Source organism: Corvus hawaiiensis, chromosome 9, assembly GCF_020740725.1.
Source record: "Corvus hawaiiensis isolate bCorHaw1 chromosome 9, bCorHaw1.pri.cur, whole genome shotgun sequence".
Lineage (NCBI taxonomy): Eukaryota > Metazoa > Chordata > Aves > Passeriformes > Corvidae > Corvus > Corvus hawaiiensis.
The window spans coordinates 5024592-5045777 of record NC_063221.1 but is presented as its reverse complement, the minus strand read 5'-3'; the positions used below and the strand labels follow the sequence as shown (position 1 = coordinate 5045777).

The following is a 21186-nucleotide window of genomic DNA, read 5'->3' as shown; positions in this document are numbered from 1 at the left end:
TCAGATACTGCCATGGCTGACCACTATCAGTGCCTGGAATATTGCAAGAAAACTCCAGATTCAGAACAAACTCTGAATCCCTGTGTGATCACAGCCATGCACATGCCAAGGTGAGGAAGGACATTATGGTGCATGTGTGCAAACTGGTGCCTCCTTTCTAAATGAACAGCATAGGAAGAGAAACCCCACTGTAAGTTTTCTGGAGGGAGCTATCTGCTCTGCCAAACTGTGATTAAAGGTGAATTTTTTATCTTTTCCAGGATTTCCTCCTCCAACCTATGTTGTCCCCCCTCCTGTGGCTTTCTCCATGAGCACGGGGTATACCTTCCCGGGTGGTGTTTCTGTCCCAGGAACCTTCCTCCAGCCCACAGCTCACTCGCCTGCAGGAAACCAGGTGCAAGGTGGGAAACAGTCCCACATTCCTTACAGCCAGCAGCGGCCCTCTGGACCAGGGCCAATGACCCAGGGACCTCAGCAAACACCACCTCCTTCCCAGCAACCCCTCTCATCTTTACCAGCTCAGGCAACAGCACAGTCCACAAGCCAGTTACAGGTCCAAGCTCTGGCCCAGCAGCAGCAGCACCAGTCCCCCACGAAAGCTGTGCAAGGCCTGGGGAAGAGCCCGCCACACCACTCCGGATTCCAGCAGGTAAACTTGGCCTGTGCTACATGCTGGGCTTTATTTAAAAATAAATGGCCAACATTCAAGACTGTCTTCCTGGATTACCTTTCAAAATTGTCATTAAAGACTTTATTTTTTGATTGTGAACTTCTGGGCAAATTTGAAAATGAGCTGAAGTTTGGTGGGTGTGAACATATGATGCTGTAACTGAAAGGAAGGTATGTACTGGAATGGAATGTCTTTTCTGTCATCTGTTTGCTGTGTGTTTCTGATACAGACAAGGTATGGAGTTGGTATGTCTGTCTCAGGCCTTTCCAGTTTTCTTGTGTGAGTGATGAGGACTGAGTGTGAACCTCTACCTGCACTCTCCTTTTGGCTAACTGGTTGCAGTGTCAGTTCCCTTACGTCTCTTAGTTCTTTGATCACCTTGTGCTGGAGAAAATCTCCCTTCTGGCAAATCTGGACCCAATAGTGAGACCTTCCTTGTGTTCTGGGCAGCAAAATGCTGGCTCAGTACCTTACTAAAGGTTTAGTTTGTAGGCTTTTGGGTTGTAAGGTACTGGATTAGAGTAAGGATTATACTTGGCTGTTGGTTTAAAGCTTGACTAAAGAGTATTAGATGCCTATGGAAATTGCTTTTGTCACTAACACAGACATTCCACAAACATTCAGATTTGCTGTCACCCATGAGCCAGGCTGACAGCTTGGATGGAGTTAGGCATTCAGGTAACATGAATTGTTCCTCCCCACTGGTGAAGTCCTGTGTCTCTGCCTCAGTATCCACAGACAGACTCATCGAAGCAGCTCTGGAACCCCCCTCAAGTCCAAGGCTCCCTGGGGAAGATCATGCCTGTAAAGCAGCCCTATTACCTGCAGGCCCAGGACCCTCTCAAACTCTTTGAACAGTCATTACAGCCTCCTGTGATGCAACAGCAACCGCTGGAGAAAAAAATGAAGCCTTTCCCAATGGAGCCATATAACCAGAACCCCTCAGAAGTCAAGGTGCCAGAATATTACTGGGACTCTTCCTACGGCATGACTGACAACAGGGTGATGACCCAGCAGTCAAACATGGACCGCAGGGGGAAGCGGCAGGGAGTCTTCTGCTCTGAGCAGGATGCTGTCTCCAGGATGACCTTTGAGGTAAGATCTATGCTGCAAGTGGGGAAAACCAAAGCTCTGGTATTCCCGGCAACTCTTGGTGTTTCCCTGTTTCAAGAATGCCCTGTGGTCCCAAGTAGGTCAATGTGAGCTTGTTTAGAAGAGACCTGAGTGTCAGTACCTGGGGTTCCAGCACAAAGGGATGAATCCCCCATTTCAGTAGGCTGTGTGTGGGATCAGTCTCGAAGATTTGGTTTCAAGTAGATGTACGTCTTGTTCAGTGTGGATGTGACATCCATCTCTGCACTGTGTCTGCCAGGTCAAGAAACGTGGCAGCTGATAGTTTTGGAGAAAATTCTTGTCTGGCAACTGATGAAAACCATAAAAGCCACCCAAATAATTGCAGTTGAATTATTACGCTTTAGGTGAACTCCTAACACTGCTATAGTGAATTCAATGGCTGAGGCTGCAATAGGTTGAGCAATCAAGGATGGTAGCAGCAGTCTTGTCTTGGATTTTTTGTTTGTTTGTTCTTCCTGAAAATCCCATGACGCTGAGGGAGCTCCCAGTTGCAGTAATGGAATACTTTACTTCTATTCATGCGGTCGTGCTTCATGTTGCTGTTTATAAACCCACCAACATCTGCTATTTATTAACAGCCCTGGAGTTGTCTGTGAGTGCTTTCGGTGATGTTTATAAGGAGGCTTAAACAGAGGCCTTTTAAACCTTTGGTGGGGTGTGCCTCTGTAAATGCACTCAGGACATGGTGATGGTCAGCTGAGGTCACTTGGCTCATCCTTCCGAGAGAAAAGCCAGGCAATGTACAGGAGTCTGCCCCTACCCTGATGTCAGGTTGTGGTTTTTAGATGGAGACAGGGTCAAAGCCTTATCCTCATTCCTAAAATGGAAACCTTGCCGAAGTGCCAGCACATTGAGCTACAGAGAGAAGCTGTGCCCTGTGATGCTTGTGCTTTAAGCATCCCTCACGTAAGTCAAGATGCCCAGTCTGACAAGCACTTTGCAGATTTTACTGGCCCAGGGGGCTGGTAAGCTGTGCATTGGCATAGCAGCCATCACCAGTGGAAATAAGTCTCATGGGATTGAAACTCCACAAGTAGGAAAAAGAAGAAGATGCAAACATAATTCTACTTGAAACCTAAATTACTCAGAGATCAGCTGTAGAAGAATGATTGTTTGTTGTTCTTGCACGTGGAAACAGGTTCAGTATGTAGCATGGATGCAAGGGGAAGCATACGCTCCACTTATTAAAGCTCTCTGCTGTCACTTTGATGCGTGCTGCTCTCCCTGTGCGCATTTGGCCATGTGGCTGGTGGTCGTTTCTGCTCAGAGTTCTCTCTGTGTGTCTCAGCACCATTCTCACCTCACCCTCTGCATACTGCCTTCTGCCTTCCTCTTGCTGTTCTCTCTCCTGCTCTGGCTTAGCCTCACTGTCTCTGGCTGTTCTTTCTGCCTTCTGTTGTCTCACTGTGCTCATTTCTGTCACTAGGACCCCAAGAGCTCCCCTCTGCTTCCTCCGGACCTGTTAAAGAGTCTGGCTGCCTTGGAGGAGGAGGAAGAGCTGATTTTCTCTAATCCTCCTGATCTTTACCCAGCTCTGCTGGGGCCTCTCGCCTCTCTTCCTGGACGAAGCCTCTTTGTATGTATTTGATGTAATACTGCTGCTTCTCACTCTTAACTGGCATCTCTTTCTTCTTTGAAATTTTAAGAAATGTGAAATTCCTTTCTCTCCCCCATCCCTCCTGTCCACTTCCCTGCCTCACCTTTGAGCTAGTTTTCACTGAGGCCTATGATATGACTTGCCTCATCCAAGCCTGCTAATTTGTTCAGGAATCAGAAGAACTGGGATTTTTGTAAGTACAGTCCACAGGAGAGGTGTTGATGCATCATGATGCATCATTTTAATGCACTAGCTCTTCTGCAGTTTTATGGGCTTAGTACTAAAGGGCAGAGGGTGCACTGATTGGGCTGTGGGGGTCATCAAAACAAGGATGTAGTGACAGGACAAGGGGGAATGGCTTCAAACTGACAGAGAATAGGTTTAGATGAGATATTAGGAAGAAATTCTTCCCTGTGAGGATGGTGAGAAACTGTGGCTGCCCCATCCCTGGGAAGTGTCCAAGGCCAGGTTGAATCGAGCTTGGAGCAACCTGGGATAGTGGAAGGTGTCCGTGGGCAGTGGGGTGGAATGAGATGAGTTTTAATATCCCTTCCAACCTAGGCTATTCCACAGTTCTGTGACATGATTCTGTGATTATAATCTGCATATAAAAATTCCATAGAGGCAGGGGGATGCTCCCCTATTCAATGTAGAAGAGATTGAAAAAAGAGAAAGATGGCTTTGGAAGAAAATAGCAATTAACTGGATAAATACACAGTAACTCATACAGAAATATAGTCATTTTTGACAGAGGGTTTTTTTTTCCTATATTTTTTATATTAAAACTGTCCTAGTTCACTAGCTGGGGGGGGTCTCAGAGCTGTTGAATTTTTAAATTGCCTCTGAAAGTGCAGCGTGCCTTTCTATTATGGCTACAAACACAGTCATTAAATCATACTCATTCAGATTAGTAGCCGTAACAAAGAATTATTTGTGACTACTCAAAATCTCTGATTAAGTCTCTTCCTCAGTTATTTTACCTGCCATTCCAAGGAGCCAGTTGCAAAATAGACACTCATTTCTCTCTCATTAGATAACTTTGCTAAGAAATTAATTGCTGCTTCAGCAGCTTCCTTTGAAGCTCCTACTGTTGTGTCTGCTGACAAATGGAAGGAGATCCTTTGCTGTGCGAGCCGTGTAAATATGCAGAGTGGGAATTTTGTCTGTGTTTTAAAACATGCTTTCAAAGTAATGAGCTGTCACTTTGAAAATCTAACAAGCTAGGGACCACTTGCCAAGAAAATAAGGCTGTTTGTCTTAAGTTTACAGGATGAAAGCAGAGATACTCCAGATAATGTGACTGTGTTAAAAACAGAGGGATGCTAGTTCAGGTTTTTCTTGTTTGAAAAATAAATTTTAAAACACCTGACATGCTGAGCTGGTGAGAGTGCAAGAAGGGGTTTATTTGTAACAAGACTACAGCTTTTATTTTGGTTCACACACGTTTTTACTTATGGTTTTACTAATTCTATGGCTTGGTGATCCACATCCTAAATTTGGTGATGGTCATTGTCTACCAGCCAAGCTTGATATTTTTTCTTTGGTTTCTGTGTCAGTGTTAGCTTTCTTCTCTGAAAAGGCTCGTTTCAGAGACAGTTTTTCACTCCTTAATCATAGTAAGAACCGAACAGAAAGACAAGAAATATTTCATGCTGGAAATAACAGCTGTGTGAGAGGGAGGTGGCGTAGGTGATGGAAAAAAGGTCATGGTCCATAATATCTTTACATGGAAGTAAAAAGTCATGGGGAGTTTTGAAAGCTTTCTTTAAGCGTTTGGGTTGGGGTTTTTTTCCTTCCTCTCTACAAGTAATTTATAATGGAAGTGAGAGAGTGCTAAATGACGCTTGGACTATTACACCTAATTTAAAAAGCACTTAGCTGCTCTTGCTGTCTAAGAGCATCTCTACAGCAGGGATGCTCTCAGAACTGAAAAAATATTCTGTCAGAAGCCACATACAAGAGTCTAACCTTGTCTGAAGGAGTCTTCTGGTCACTGGGAGGGATCCTGTCTTACTTGTACAAGCTTTTCTCACTTGTACGAGGTTTTACACAACCGTAAGGTATTTTTGGCAGGAGTCTCCCCTTTAGATGTATCAGAATATTAGACTTTGCATTTGAAAACCTGTTCTGGCAGTGGGGTTTGTCTCGAGACTCTCAGCTGTCATGTTTGCTGATTTATAGGTTATTAATTACAGGTAGTAGGAAAACTACTGATTTTTTGCACTTGTTAGCTTGCCTCTCCTGTCCTCCAAGATGCTGGAGCTAAAATGCAAGACAAGTTGTAAATGTGACCAAAACCTCTTTGGCAGTTTCTGTTAACATACTTTTCCTCATGGTCCCTACACTGAGCACTAATTGCTCTTTTCCCCTTTTTGGTTTCTGAAGAAGTCCCTGCTGGAAAAACCATCAGAATTGATGTCTCAGTCATCATCTTTCCTGTCCCTCAGTGGCTTTTCTCTAAATCAGGTAAGTGAGAACCAGAGTCCAATACCTTTTGCTGTTTCAGCTTGTTGTGGTTAAGCCAGCAGAAAACCTGAAAGAAATCCACATGGATGCATAATTTCAGTCTGTATCAACCTTAATCTTTGCCTTTATCAATTTTCTTCCCAAATTAATCTTGGCTGTATCACTACAGATGTACTCTTGAGTCTTGCTGCATTCATGGGCCCTTTGCTCTCAGTGAATTCATGGAATTGACTGAAAAGGTGCATCTCAGGGTACTGTGGTGTGTAGGTTTTTATTTCCAGAGCAATGAATTACCTGTTCTCTTCCAGAGAATTGAGCAGGGTCTTTATACAACTTTTCTGAGTACTGTGAATCTGAAGATTTTGTGAAAACTTTGCAGTCCAGCCGGGAGAAATCTGTCCTGATTCAGAATGTGATGGACTTAATGTTAAATGGTCAGAAAAGATGGGGCTGGGAAGTGAAAAAGGAATAAGAAAATATTTTGAACTACAGTTGTTTCCTTTGTACAGTCTCAGTGTTTGAAATAAATCTAACATCTAAGCTCTTATATTGTTTGGTTTCTTTCAGGAAAGATACCCGAACAACAGCATGTTCAATGAGGTATATGGAAAAAACATGAATACCAGCACAAAAACAGAAGTCACCCCTTCAGCTGCCCATCAGGAGACTTCACTCTATTCTCTCTTTGAAGGGACTCCGTGGTCTCCATCCCTTCCAGCCAGCTCAGGTAATCCTGGTATGGCATTTCTTGTATCTAGTGATGTAAGAGGATTTGAGTTAATTCTAAACCAACTGCAAGTTGTATGTAACTGGAAATTAAATAAAACCCCCAAACTTGCTTGACAAGGTCTCTGAAGGTTTCTGTTTTACTTTATATATCCTCAGAAATACGAGGAGATTCTGTAATTAATATATTGTAAGAACCTGGATTTTAATTTAAGTAGTTGAGCAGGATAAATATTGTAAGAGGTGATAAATCCTGAAATCTCTTTAACTCGGTTTCCTGGACAGCCATTTGGGAGTAGTGCTTTAACTCAGATGTCCGTATACTTTGTGTATTGCTTTTTTTGGAAAAAGCAGGAGGAGCTGGACTTCATAATGTAAATATTTGAAAAAGAAACTGTGTGAGTGAAGAGTGGAGGAAAATACAACAGTAGTGGGTTTTGTTGGGTTTGGTTTTTTACTGTTAAGCAGCCCATAAGGCAAACCAGCTTCTTTGTTAGTAATTATCTTAAAGGCATAAACCATAATTGTTATGTCATGATTTTAATTTCACTAAAAATCCAGAAGAGTGTGAGAGAGGAATTAGTTGAGAAATGAATGGATTTGAAGTAATATCTGGGCTGGATGAGATGTTTGGTAGAACTTCTGCAACCAGCCAGGAAAAGCTGTTGTGGGTGAAATGGAGGGAGTTGCAAAGTGCTTTTATTCTAGCAGGATTTTTGGCTCACATGGCTTCAATTTCCTCTCCCTTCACCTCATCATTTGTTTCGTCCTACCTGTGGACAGGCTGCTTCATGCTCCCTCTCCTCTTTTGCTCACTCTTGGGTTCTGGTCTGAATTGCTTTAAGACTCACATAAGTGTGAAACATTCCCAGACTTGGGAATTGAAGTTGTAAACTTGCAAACTCCTCAAGGTCTAATCTAGTTTTTCAATTGGTTTGTCAAGCTTCGAGATGATTACTCATTTAGTTTGAGACAAGTTCTTCAAGAGACATGGGGAAAACTGGCTTTGCCTAGCCAGCCCTCATGAGGTTTCCTGGTTTTTGTTTTTCTGGTAAGCGTTAAACACAGTCATTCCGTTCTTGTAAATTTTTCGCTCAGAATTTAGGCATTCACATTACACTCATGTAATGGAGGGAATAAAAACTGACCTTCAGCATTGTAGCAAACTGGGTGATGGCAGAATTCACAGCAGCACTAAGAAATTCAAAACTGGGAGGCTCCTGCTGTCTCTGCTGACCTTTTTTCCCTCTTGCCTTGTAATCCCTAGATCATTCAACACCAGCCAGCCAGTCTCCTCACTCCTCCAACCCCAGCAGCTTGCCAAGCTCCCCTCCAACCCATAACCACAATTCTGTTCCTTTCTCCAACTTTGGACCTATTGGGACTCCAGACAGCAGAGACCGGAGAGTCACAGACCGCTGGAAAACAGATAAGCCAGGCAAGTGCTGGGCTCCAGGTTAGCACGGAGGTGTCAGACACCATCATCTGATGATGTTTGTTTTGCACTGGTTTTGCCATGTTGCTTTGAACTTGTCTTTCTGCCATTTTAGCAATGGGAGGGTTTGGTCTGGACTATCTCCCAGCAACGTCGTCCTCTTCGGAGAGCAGCTGGCACCAGTCCAGCGCTCCTAGTGGTACCTGGACAGCCCAAGGCCCTCCTGCCATGGAGGACTCCTCAGCTGTGCTTATGGAGAGCCTGAAGGTGGGTTTGGCTGGGGCTGTGCTCAGGGACAAGTCTGCAGGCTGGATGATCAACTGATGGGTGTTAGCTTGTTGGAAGTGTCGGAGTTCAGTGCCAGAAGCCCAAAGTTTTTCCTGCAGATTCACTTACACAGGCAGTGTGGGAGGTGTCACCAGTGCAGGAAGATGTCACAAATTTCCAGTTCTTGCTGGTTTTGAGTATTTTGTGGAACAAGCCCAGGCTGGCAGAACTGGAAGAAATTCTAGCATTAGCTTTGACTAGTCTAAAATTAGTAATAGTTAATGTGGTATGAATTTTTGTAGTAATGAAGGTTCTGGAGGAGGATAAGTTTCTTCCAGGGAGTCTCTTTTTAGAAGGTCTTCTTTGAAGCCTGGTTAACTTTTGTGATAAGCCAGGTATGAGTGATAAAGAGGGAGAATATTAGAACATGGTGTCACTTTCCCATCTGGCAGAGGGGCTGTGTAATGCAAAGAGGTGCTAATGTTGGCTGTTTGTTTTTAGTCCATCTGGTCCAGTTCTATGATGCACCCTGGCCCCTCGGCCCTGGAGCAGCTGTTGATGCAGCAGAAGCAGAAGCAGCAGCGCGGACAAGGCACCATGAACCCGCCGCATTGAGACAGAGGAAGCAACCCTTACTACGACGGCTCCATAAACCATGGCATGTTGGGTCTGCGGGACTGGCACACACAGTCCTGTGCAGGTGGCAGCCCTCTTTTCTGTTCCTTGCTGTCAGGAGGGCGTAAGAGCTCCACCAACCCACTGAGTGTGCACAAAACGTCTGCAGTGCAAGCAAACAACATCAGGAACTCTCCCATCCCCGGGCCCTTTGGAGGGAGAGAGGAACTGCTGTTTGGCTCACTCAGTAACCCGATATCACCGCCTCTCACCTTCTCCATCGTGCATGTCCCCAGCCACATGGGAAGTAAAAGCTGAGAGCAAAGGGCAGATGGGAGAAGCCAATGAGAACTTCTCAATCCTTTTCCTCTCTTTGGGGAGATACAATAGGAATCCATTAATGATTGCTTCGCTGACTGAGAATGTAGTTGAAATTACTCCTAAACACAAGATCACACTGAATTCTTCCATACACAGATGTGCTTCATAGTCAGTGTGTAGCAATGAGAGCCCCAGTTGCTGCTCTAGTCACAGTGGGTGGTGGCGAGGTGGGGCTCTTGTGTCCTGGACTAGCAAAGGAGTTTCATGAAAGAGAGTCTGGCACTTAGCACCACTTCACCCAGAGGGTGGACTAGAGACTCCAGCATGAAATGCCCTTCTCTCCGTAGGTGTTTGAGCTGTAAGGGGTGATATGGGGCATCGCAGCACTGCTGAAAAGCAAGTTAACTGCTATGGGGTTTTAAATTAACGTGTGATTCCTGTACATTTTACTGTAGCATAGTGGCTAGCCCCACAAAGGGCAGGCTAGCCTGTGCATTCACAGCCTGACTCATTTTAATAGGTAGGTAGAAAGCTTTCAATGGGGTTATTTTTTTTGTTTTGCTTTTGGTTTTCTTTCCATCTTCCCATCTTCGCTGAACGCTCGTAGTTTCATTACCATGGCAGAAAATAATCAGGGGTCCAGCAGGGCTGGGTGAATCCGACAGCCAGCCTGGACAGCGTGGGGCATCTGCATGCCCAGTGAGGCACAGGTCAGATCTGCAGAAACCTGTCCCAGCTGCAGCCCCAGGCTTTCAGTGCCAGAAACAAATCTAAGGCACCCATGGACACACAGAAACAGCACAGTGCTGTTTATAGATGAAAAGGTGCAGAAGGGAAAAGGAAAAAACGTTTTATTTGCTATTTATTAGGGGGATTGAAGACTGGAAGCTTTGTTAAAGAAAAGGACAGCGTTTTTGTTAGGTTTCCCAGGGAAGTTACAGAAGCAGTCTCAATGTCCATTTGCTGTTTTTAGCAGTAGGGGTTTGTGTGATGATTCAGGATCTCTGGGCTGGAATTCAGCTGCAGAGCAAAGCACATGCAGGAGCCGAAGTGACACTGGAGTCTGGGCAGACCCAGAGAATACAAAAAGGGAAGGTGGAGGAGACCCAGTACCCTCAGAGGTATGAGCAGCTCCCCACAAGCTCCACCTTAGCAACATCACTGTTCTGTGTTGCATTTCAAAGCTGTATTTCCTTTAACAAGTCCAAAAAGTGAAGTTCTCATCTGATGGTAATCCAGCCCACCCTGTGTGTCCCTTCCAGCCCTCCTGGTGTGTGTCCAAGCTGTGCGCCCAGGCAGCTGTGACATTCCCGTGTTTGCGCCGTCACTGACTCTTGCACCCCCGACGAGCTAACCAGGAACACCATCTCACTCCCGGCTGTGCCAGGTCCCAGCTGCACCGTTCCACTTGTGCATGAGCGCCCGGCCTCGGGAATGCATCTGACCCCACCTGCCCTCCAGCACCTGGGGGGAGCAGGGGAAGGGGCCCCCAACAGAAACTGGTTTGTGTTGTAAGCTTTTTTTGTGTTTTCTGTCTGTCCGTGCAAGAACTGCAGCTGCTGAAATCAGCTTTGCCTTTAATTAAACCATGTTCTCTCCATCCGTGTCTGTGTGTAGCATTTATTTCCTGTGTGACTTGGCTTCATGCAGTTAAAAATGCATTACTTTTCTGTAGAAGCCAGAAAAAGGTTTGAAGTTGGTTTTTTTTCCCCTTTTTTAATTTGGAAGAGACCTAAATAAATCACAGTGGTTCTGGCTTGGGCTTGGTATGGATAATTCAGTTGTGGTTTTGTGCTGCCTGTGTAGTGTGTTTTACATACTGAACTAAAAATGTAGGATGGGAGCAGCTTGAAAAGCTCCTCCCTAGTTGCAGAATCATCCTGGTCCAGCATGCGCAGGGGGAGGAGGACAGAGAGCCTTCTGCCAATGACCTGCCTGCAGATGAGGATGTTCACTGTTTCCATGCTTCCAGGTTTGTCACAGAACACTCCAGAGATGTTCTGGTTTAGAAATGACAGGTGTTTATTGTCTCCAGAATAAGTTCCTTTAAAAATAAATGTCCTTAGCACCTTTGGAGCAAAGCTCTGGGATTCCAGGCTGTGTCTTTCTAAGGTACTGTCTTAGAATTCTGACTGATCAGGAACAGCTTTGAAGTACGGCTCCCAACGCTGAAGAAAATGTAAAATGTGTCTGCTTTTATTGGTGGGAATTTTAAAGTCCCTGCGAATTTGAATTGTGAGTTGGAGCAGGGTGAGGCTGTGTGGTTGCTCTTAAGATCTTGGGGTTGGCAGTAATGCTTTGAGGAAGCAAATGCTTTCCTCGTCTGTAGCTTCCTGAACTCACTTCCCCTTCGGGATCTGCCGGCAGGGCTGTAAATGCAGGTTGCACCACCCTCTTGTGGGTGTTCCCAGCTGCTGGCATATCTGTATAAAAGCTTTTTTAAGGATAGGGGAACAGGGCAAGTCTCTTGGCAAGCACAGGATTTAGGAATGAATGTATTCCTAACAGGAATTAGCAACTTCTTAACAAGTTCCTGTTTTAGAGAACAATGCAAAAGGTAAAATATAAAGTTTTTAATACAAGTAGCAATAACATTTAAATTTCATTTCAGATGCAGGGATTAATATGCAGACTACATAATGGCAACAGTTGAATTCTTAATTTCTCTCCACAACTTCAAGCTCTTCCGAAATCACTTTTCTGGGTGTTCAGTGTTGGGCTGTTGAATGAATGCAGATGGGAAGATGCCAGTCCTCCCCTTGCACTGGCCTTCGAACCAGTCTTCATTCACTGGAAGGGAAAACACAGTTCTTGTGACCCTAGGGATGCACAGGAGCATCATGTGCTGCAGACAGGCCTGAGATCACCATTTTAAGGTGTGTCTGCTGATAACCCTTTGAGCAGTGCTAGACCCAGCAGGGAGTGGAATGTGGAGGAAAGGGAGGAAGGAGGGAGAGAGGAAAGTGGTAAGGTAAGAAGGAATGTCAAATGGGGGTGGGAAATTGGATCAAAATAGAGACCAGGGGCCTTGGAAACTGCCTTGAGTGGAAACAAAGTGAGTGTAGAGAGCGACGAAATCATCTGAGACCTTGGTCTGTCCTCTTCAGGATACATCTGAAGTATACTGTCACCTGTTTCCCATGTTCATCTAAAAACCCTAAAACAAACTGCTAAAACCTCTAGTACCTTGGGTTAAGTAAAGCCTACGAGCTCTGACAGTTTTGCTGTGGGGGAACCAAATGAGGCAAGAACCAGCTTTGAATTGGGAAATACTTAGCTCAGCAATGAAGGGGAAGGTAGGATTTTGGGGTGGAGGGGGTCATCAGTATTGCATGGTGCAAAAACTAACCAGTCAAAGGTTAGCGGGGGGGGACCGATGGTGTACTGCTACTAAAGCCTGCCAGCCACCACAGATTAGTGACAGAACTACAGATAGCAAAATATAAGGGGGTTTTTGCCTTTAAAACCTATTCCTGATGTCTTGATTTCACTCAGAGGCTCAAGTGAGGAGGGGAACGTGCCCTGTGTATATAGTTCCTCATTGATCTTCCTGAGATTTAGTCTGTATTTAAGCCTCAATTCCCACAGAAACACTAAGGACTAATATTGACGACTAATGGAAGATTGTACCATTAACAACAAAATAGATGAAAAAAGGTTCCAGGTGAAAGGAATGGGAGAGAGAGCGTGCTCCCATTGTGGGGATGGCAGCTAAAATGAGGTGTCTCCTTGGAAGAATCCACTGTGATCAGTAAGCTTAAACACAGCCCTAGTGTAACTCCTGTCTTAAATGTTTGGGAGGGGTGTGGTGGAAGTGGGAGTGATGAAAACATGTTGGAAGAAGTGTGTGTAACAGGGACATGTGGATGGGAATCCCGTGGCAGAGCTGGAGGGGCTCTGCTGCTGCCACACCACCCTCCCACTCACCAGAGCTGAGGAGTCCCTCCCCTCCCCTCTCCTGTCCCAGGAGGAGCACAATTACCTTTGGATAAAACAAGGATCATGTCTCCTGCCTGAAACTCCAGGTCTTCAGGTTGCGTGGCTTCATAACTGTACTGAGCTACAACATGGGTTGGTCCTGTCTCCCCTGGCATTGCCTCCTGCAGTGACTCCTCTGGTTTGCTGTCTGGTACAAACCCCTCTCCCTAGGGCAGGAAACAAGCTGGTGAGGGCATGACCTCTTGGCTTCCTTCTCTGTACTAGGGCAAGAGAGACGAGCTCTGCTTCTCCTCTCCACCCACTCTTTGCTCCCATCCTTTCATGAGGTCGCTGGCCACAAATCTGTGCTTGTGGCAAGGAGAGCAAAGGCAGGAGGGAAGAGAAGGTGGCTGCCCCCTGTAGCTGTCACTGACCTCTGTGCCACTGCACCAGACTGTCAGGCAGTTGTCCTTGCTCTGGCTCCAGGCTGCCTCCACATTCTCTGCACTCAGAGTCACCAGCTCCTGGCCCTCCACAGGCTTGTACCTGGTGTGTGCAGGGGATGCAGGTGAGGAGCCCTGGAACATGGCCCTGGCTTGCTGGGGCCGGCAGTGCCTCACCTCAGCTCCGTGTGCTCAGGCTGCAGCTCCAGCTTCTTGCAAACCAGCTCCAGGAGTTCCCTGTAGGAGAGGCCTCGATCGACTCTCAGGGCAACTGTGAATTTGTAATGCACCTTGACGATGTCGGGGCTGGAGACAGTTGGTTCAGCCTCCTGCGGGTAGGAAACGGGATGTCACCGTGTGTGGCTTGGCAAGCACAGGGATGTGGAAACTGTGGTTGCTTGAGTTAGATTGTGCCTCCCAAGCTGTGCTTGGACATTGGCTGGTCGGCAGCCCCAGGCCTATCCCAGGAGAGAGCCCAGTAATAGGTTAGGGACTTAGCACCAAATTGTGGCTTTAGGGTGATCAAATTAGAGCTGTGTCCACCCTCCAAGCCCCTCATTCTTTTTTTTTTTTGAGTTGGAATTGCTGTATTTTCCCATCTCTCTTCTCAGTGCGACCTTCTGACACGCTGACCATTCCCAGGAGCATGTGCATTCCAGCCAAGCTCTCTCCCTTCTCAAGTGCCTCAGGTTGACTGAGAGTCATACAGTGGCTCTGGTCACTGCCCTGGGTCCATCTGGGGCCTGGAGGAGAACTCCCAAAAAGCAGCCTTAAGTCACCTGGTAAATGCAGATTTGTAGGACCTCAAGGTCTGCGCTCGCAGGACATTACCTTTGCTGTGTCTCTTGGCTGCGCCACGGTAGCAGGAATGTAGTCTGGGGAGGAGGAAAAAGGTGGCTTAGCAGGTGGGATGGGGTAAACATCTAAACATATAGCCAGACCTCCTGCAGTCCATCATGATCTCCAGCAACACCAACCAACCCTGGGGCCAGCGGTGGTCCCTCGAATGGATACAGCATCTGCCAGAGGTTCATCTGTAAGATCTATATACAACCACTGAGCAGAGGTTTTCACTCTGTGTCTTCCCTCTTGCAGGGATGGGAACATGAGGGGTGGGATGTCTTTCGTGGGTAGATTCAAAAAAGATAAACATGTAGCTGCTGGTTTTAGTGTCTTTTCTCTTCTGATCTCCCTACGTCCACCTGAAAACCAAAGGCAATCCCTGTCCTTCAATGGGGCTGTAAAGCTAAACTCAGGCTTTCAGGCAGGGTGATTTCACACAGGTTTGTGGAAGCCTTTTCATGAGAATCTGATTTACATTTTGGCAGTGCTTTGGCACAACTGTGCTCATTCCAGGAAGATCCCGAGCTACAGTGTTGAACATGGTCCCACTAATAGATCCAAGATGGCTTTTGATGCTATAAAGATGGTCACTGGGGTTGCTGTGTCCATAAGGTGTTTGTCCTTAATTCCATAAGCCAGAGCCAGCTCTACCCCTGGACGCATATGAGGCTGCCCTGACAGGGACACGAGCCCTCCCTGTCCTGCTGTTCATCATCTTTTGGTCCGCCTTTCCCCACCACCTGGCTCAGGCCCTCCCCAGAGTGGGGGTAGGCAATTGGTTCTCACACAACAGATCAGGTTGGAAGGGACCACAGTGGGTCATCGGGTCCCACCTCCCTGCTCAAGCAAGGTCATCAGAGAGCACAAGGCACAGGACTGTGTCCAGATGGGTCTGGAGTATCCCCAGTGAGAGAGACTCCACACCCTCTCTGGTGTCTGTTCCAGTGCTTGGTCACTGCACAGGAAAGAAATTCTTTGTCATGTTCAGGTAGAACTTCCTGGGCATCCATTTCTGCCCATGGTCTCTTGTCCCATTGCTGGGCCCCAGGGAGCAGAGTCTGATCCTTGTTCTGAGCCTTCCCTGCAGACAGGGACAGACAGGGATGAGGACCCCTCTCAGCCATGTCTTTTCCACATACTCCTTTTTTTTTGCACATTGGTCATTGATAGCCAGACTAGACTGCAGCACATCAACACCTGGGCAGTACTGTCTCTGCACAGTGATATTTTCTACCCCAAAAGGTTTTTTCTGCAGCAGCGTGGATACCATTGGCAGAGCCCTGTTTCAGCTTCCCAGCATCCTGAACCATCTGTGCTGGGGGTAGTGTGGTGGCCCTGGTGTCACCATCTCTGCCCCAGGCCTGGGATGTGGGACACTGGGTAGCACCAGCCAGGAATCCCCTTTATACAGCTCCTTCAAGCCTAGCCCAGCTGACAGCAGCACTGAAACTATCACGGATGCCCTGCTGGAAGGAGAAGTCTGTAAGGAATCTTTTACTCCAAGCTGGTTCTTGCCCCATTCCTACCTCCAGGCCCTTTTTCTCATTAGTTGCTGTGCTAATTAAGAGCACAGAGGGACTTTCCTCAGGGACCCCACAGACACTATTATACTCCATCCTCAGCATTGCAGTTGCTGTCTCTGCCTCCTGCTCTAATATCTCCCAGTCCTTGACTGCAAATGGGGCCAGGAATGAGATGGAGATGAACCCTAGTCCTGGTCTCAAAGAGTGAGAATACGGCATCTCAACCTGCTGCTGGTGGGATCACCCTGTGCCCCCATCCCTTCAGCTCCCCACACTGACCTGGCGCCGGCCGCCGTGGCTTCTCCAGCACAGTGAAGGTGGGTGACTCAGAAATCTCATCTTCTACAAGTGTTTCCTCCTGTGCCATGGGAAGAAGGCAGTGCTGTCAATCCCACCCTTCATGAGGGGCCGGGGCGCTGCTGCCTTGTGCAGCCCCCCTCCAACCTGTTATTTTCCCAGTCTGTTTGGGGTTTTGAACTGGCGAGGGGTGACTTCGCTATCCATTATCTCCCCAGCATTGCCAACCCCCACCAGGGTGCCACCAACACAGATTTTGCAGATAAGGTGACCATAAGCCAGAAGAACCAACCCCAGCATCATGAGGGGGAGGGAGTCACACATGGGTCCTACTGGCAGGTGGGCGTGGGCCTCCTCACCTGGATATGCAGCTTATTCTGGAGCTCCACAGGCTCAAGGAAGTTGCAGGGGACGATCCCTTTCTGCAGGGGAAGGAGAGATGAGTAGTGATTACTTGGCAAGAAGGCAACCCACTACCGGAGGACACAACTGGATGTGTCCTCACCCTCCCCTGCATCCAAGAGGGTTCCTGAGGCTTGAATTTTAGTTTCTGCAAGTTGGGTGGATTTCACTGAACCCTGTGGCCTAACCTAGGGTGGGCATAAGAGACTTCAGTCAGAAACTTATTTAATTACTGTTGGCAAGGCTCTGCCTCTGCAGAACCTCAACCACAATCTGCTGTCTACCCCTCCTGTCCAGCACACTCCTGGTATACCTTTCCATTGAACATCACTGTAGCCCAATTGTCCTTCTCTTTCTTCAGGACAAAGACAATGTTTCCGGGCAGGACCTGCAGCTCCTCGGCGGTCTCAGGAATGAACTCGTACATGACACGGTGTGGTTGCCCTCTGAGGGCCCTGGGTGTGGGAGCAGTGCACAGGTCAGGAATGTTGGCAATGCTTTTTTTTTACATCATAGGGAGAATCCAGACCTCTGCCTCCTTGTTTCTACCTTCCCCATTCCCCCTGAGTTCTGGGGGCCAACTGGATGCTCGGCTGCCAGAGTGCAGGATGGGGTTGTGCATGGTTGCGTGGGTTATCCATCCTTCATCCAACTTACCTGAGGATTTCTGGGGTCTTGGGCCTGGGTGGAGGACCAGAGGCCTGCCAAAAGGAAGACAAAAAGGAAAATACCAGTAATCCAGAGGATTTTGTTTGCTTTGCAGAAATGTCCTGAAGCCTTTTACCATGCCTACCCTCACCCCAACACTGTTCCTTCCTCCACATGCAGGTGCCTTAAGTGCCATGAGGAATATCACTGGCTTTGCTCCTTCTAAGGAACAGTTTCCAAATTCTTCAACATACAGTTGGTTTTCAGAGGCACAAACCTCTTTTCACTCCTGATTTTAGTTTCAGTTCACAGAGGGATTGAGATTGTCAACACCTGTCTGCATTGAGACGGGTGTAATTTATCTTGTGCAATGGTGTGGTGCTGTGCTGTGCTTTCCCATAGCCTCCCAAAAAGCTCCTGGAAAAACTCTTGCCACCTTTAGGAATGGGAAGATGCCACTATGTCATCTGGAAAATGGCATGGGAAATGCAAAGGAGTTCAGGAATAGACAAGAGGATGCAAAGTGAGAACAGAACTGCCATTGTTTCTCCACTCAGGGTTAGGCAGATGATCCCTAATGAATCCTTTGTGGAGGGTCAGAGGCAGCCCCCTGCACAGAGCCATCACCCCACCCACTACTTCCCCATACAGGAAACCAGCTTAACCTCAGCCACAGCTGTGGGTGGGTTTGGAATGAACTTCCTGGTGCTGGAAGTAGCAGCTGATCCGTGGAAGCAGTGCCTGCCTCCTCCCCACAGCAGGTGGCACAGAATTCAGGATGGTAAGGGTGCTGTTTTGTCCCTACTGCAGGTCAGAGCCCTCAGCAAGGTGTGGGATGACAGCCACCCTACGTCATCCTGCACTGAGCATGCTGGTCACTTACAGAATCTCACCTGTGGCTGTAGGGGAGCGAATCCTGAAAAATTGTCCTTGTCCACCACAGATGCCACCACCTACAGCCAAAGACAGATAGTGACTTGGTGCCTGTAGACCTCTCTCAGACCTCTGATGTCCACCCTCCTCCTTTGCTGTTGGCCAAGCCAAGCTCCTCAGGATGCTTCAAGCTCAGGAGGGGCTGTGATTTTAGGCTAAGCATCTTAGACTACAGACTGAGTGCCTCTGGCACCAAAGCTTCCCTCTCAGCTGTGGTAAATTTTCTGCTCTTAGCCTGGCTGTTTCTGTGGCTTGAAGCATTATAACCTAGAAGTTTCCCTTTCTGTTTTAATCACAAATGTTGAAGGGAGCCAAAGTGTCCAGCTCAAGCCCATACTTCCTACAGGTGACCTTAAACGTAATTTAGAAAGTTGATATATGTTTTTGCATGTTTCTGGCACTCAAGGAACTGCCTGGCTCTTGGCTGTCTGACTCCCCAGTGCCTGGTTCCTTTTCTGGAGGAGTGCTGCCTCCCAGGACCTGAGCCCAAGGGTGGTATCCCAGTGACTGAATTTTGCACATTCACAGGAGAGAAGCTTGCTTGCTTATCTGAGCTGAAAAGCCCTTTTCAAACAGAGTGGTGGAAGAACTGGAGGTTGTTTGTGGGTGTCAAATGTTATATAGCTCCTTTCCCCCACCCCTGAAAATGTCTTGGCACGAGCTGAAGCTCTTTCCAGCTCATGTCCCTCATGTCTCACTAAGGAGACAAACTAGAAATAGGCCATGCTTAGCAGAAACATGCTTTTAGCTCCTGTATTCTTGCAGACTCCCTGTTCCTCGCAAGATCCCTGTGTGCCATCCCTCTCTCCATGTCTGGGGGATCCCTGACCAGCTCCCTGTCTCTGGCTGCCTACCAGGCAGCAGCTCAGAGGGGTGATGAGAAGGCAGTCAACAGCTCTTCTCAGTCCACAGGCTTGGCCTGAATTAATAATATAGAGCCTTCTTACCATTGCCTTTCCCAGGTAGTCCTTCTTCTCCAGCTGAGCCACTTGCTTCTCATTTGGCCTGAACAGCTTCCCTGCAGGAATGGCCACCAGCTCACAGAGCTTCTGCTTCTGTAGCACAGAGAAGTCATGGAGCTTTTGGAGGTGAGAGCAGGGACTGATGAATGTCCTTTCTGCTCTGGGCTTGGGGTCTGCTCCATAAAGCCAAACCACCACCATGACAGCCCAATCCCAGCCCTGGTCCTGTCTTCCCATCCCTGCCTCCCCAGTGACCCAAAGCTCTTCCCATGGACTTGTGTCCCACTACAATATCCATTGCCACTGCATTTTAATCCTGCTAAAAGGTGGATGTGCTGTCAGTGGGATTTCCCTCCCTCTCCCTGTGGGGCTGTGAGACCTGCTCCTCCGTACCAGGATGGCTTCCATTGCCCTGTCGATCTTGTTATGCTGGGGCTCACTCTTCATGCTCATTGCCAGGGTCAGGTGCTCCTCAGCCTTCTCCCAGTTCTCTGTTGTGGCATACACCAGTGCAATGTTGTAGAGAATCTGCTGGAGGAATGGGAGCAAAGGAACAAGTTCTTGGAGCAGCCAGACCGCTGCCAGGAGGGCAGGAAAGGAAAGGGCAGTGGGGCAGTCGCGCTGCACCCGCTTGCTTGGTTTTTGCAAGGTACAAAGAGAGGCTGGCTGTCTCCTCTTTAGATTTCTCATGCTGGAGAACAGACCTTTGGGATCAAGACTGGTGGCCAGGTGTGTCTCACCTCGCAGGCAAAGAGCCGGTAGCGCAGCCCCAGGATCTTGTAGTCAATGAGTTGGTTGCCTCGCAGCTGGGCCAGCGCCTCTTTGAAATCCTCAATGGCCTTTCCATGGCTGTGGAGCAGAGGATGAAGGTGTCACCAGTTCATGGTGGCAACCTCCTTGCCTCTAAGCTTGTATTCAGACTTAGTTCAGTCGGGTCTCCCCTCTATCCTTGCAGTGTTTCAGACACCCCACGGGAGGAGAGAGGTTCTGAGGCTCATGTTAATCCCAGGACTGCAGTGCTGAAGAGTAGGAGCCTGTTTAACCTCGAGGGGTTTCTGTTTGGGCTCTGGGGCACCAACCTGCCTGGGGCCATCCTCAGCTGAAGGCTGGCATCTCTGTAATCAGCAAAAATGAAACTCGAAACCCTTCCACTCACTTCTGCCTCTGGTAAAACACGGTCCCCCGCTGGAAATAAGCCACTGCCAGGTGCTTGTCACAGCTGATGCTCCGGGTGAATGCCTGCAGAGGTAGGAGAGGGAGAGGGGCAAAAAGGGGGTAAAAAGGGGACACCTTTAAAAAGCTGAGGGTGTAGAGCAGTTGTACCTGTCCTGCTTTAGCCAAGTGGCGTGAGCTGGGCTCTGCAGGCTGTGTCTCCCTGCAGCACTGGGTGGGGAGAGCCTGTACCAGGCTCCTGGGTTTTTCTGAGCTGGAGCCATCTGCCAGCATGGGCACCTCCTGGAGGGAGGGAGGGTGAACAGTGGGCTGTGCATCATTTGGCAGCCCAGTGCTGTCCCCCTTCCTCAGAGCTTTAAAAGGCCCTGAATCCATCCCTTAGACCATGATCCTTAATTCCTTCCTTCCCCACCATGTCCACCTATCTGGGCAGCCCCCAGAGGTGAGAGGATGAGCGGCCCTAGGGGCTGTACCTTACCTCCTCTGCCTCCACCAGCTTCCCCAGGACAAGGTGGATGCAGCCGATGTTAAAGCAGATTTTGGCAGGGGGATTCTGGACGGCCGTGAAGGCATCCAGGGCAGCACTCCACTCCTTCCTGTCCGCTGCACACACCCCTTCTTGCCACAGCCGGATCGTCTCCACCAGGGACATGGCGTGGTGGGAGTGGGATGTGGGATCCCCCTGTCTCGTGGGTCTCGCCCCTCTCCCTCTCCTTCCTTGAGGCGCAGCTCGGCCTCTCTGGCTCCCTTCTGCCGGTCCTTCTGCCTTCCCCCCACCCCCGTCACAAACCTGGCAGGAAGTGGCCTCACTCG

The 21186-nt window shown here is 48.2% G+C and overlaps 2 protein-coding genes across 10 annotated transcripts in view; one reads left to right on the top strand and one right to left on the bottom strand.

The window, feature by feature from the left end:
* The window catches only part of SMG7 (SMG7 nonsense mediated mRNA decay factor), a 51520-nt gene extending 42148 nt beyond the window's left edge, over nt 1-9372 (top strand). For 2 of the 4 annotated variants that reach the window (XM_048312383.1, XM_048312382.1), the window contains exons 16-23: nt 261-649; nt 1400-1765; nt 3231-3380; nt 5787-5867; nt 6435-6594; nt 7861-8031; nt 8144-8295; nt 8797-9372. In XM_048312383.1, the coding sequence (XP_048168340.1) occupies nt 261-649; nt 1400-1765; nt 3231-3380; nt 5787-5867; nt 6435-6594; nt 7861-8031; nt 8144-8295; nt 8797-8910 (1583 nt within the window). In that variant the 3' untranslated portion in view covers nt 8911-9372. The remainder of the gene's footprint in view (nt 1-260; nt 650-1399; nt 1766-3230; nt 3381-5786; nt 5868-6434; nt 6595-7860; nt 8032-8143; nt 8296-8796) is intronic. The other 2 variants (XM_048312384.1, XM_048312385.1) reach the window with 2 other exon arrangements.
* A 2417-nt stretch (nt 9373-11789) lies between these two features.
* On the bottom strand, nt 11790-21165 carry NCF2 (neutrophil cytosolic factor 2). 6 transcript variants are annotated; one of them, XM_048312386.1, is made up of 16 exons: nt 20852-21165; nt 20524-20655; nt 20357-20439; nt 19941-20049; nt 19594-19731; nt 19186-19317; nt 18199-18258; nt 17315-17358; nt 16971-17112; nt 16615-16677; nt 16238-16316; nt 14424-14467; nt 13770-13921; nt 13584-13695; nt 13214-13376; nt 11790-12021 (listed from the first exon to the last, which is right to left on the bottom strand). In XM_048312386.1, exons 1-16 carry the CDS (start codon nt 21023-21025, stop codon nt 11924-11926), a joined length of 1725 nt encoding a protein of 574 aa, XP_048168343.1. In that variant the 5' UTR covers nt 21026-21165; the 3' UTR covers nt 11790-11923. The 6 variants fall into 6 exon arrangements, with proteins under 6 accessions (XP_048168343.1, XP_048168345.1, XP_048168344.1 ...); XM_048312388.1 differs by having other exon boundaries at nt 19186-19293; XM_048312387.1 differs by having other exon boundaries at nt 19594-19728.
* Between the last annotated feature and the right edge of the window lie 21 nt (nt 21166-21186).

What these genes read in the sequence shown, in the direction of transcription:
- NCF2 (XM_048312386.1), bottom strand. Translation starts at nt 21,025, where the DNA reads ATGTCCCTGGTGGAGACGATCCGGCTGTGGCAAGAAGGGGTGTGTGCA. An exon ending in GCCACGGCGGCCGGCGCCAG is followed by an intron (nt 14,468 to 16,237) that starts GTCAGTGTGGGG and finishes CCTCCTCCCCAG; the next exon opens with ACTACATTCCTGCTACCGTG. An exon ending in AGCCAAGAGACACAGCAAAG is followed by an intron (nt 13,922 to 14,423) that starts GTAATGTCCTGC and finishes TCCTACCCGCAG; the next exon opens with GAGGCTGAACCAACTGTCTC.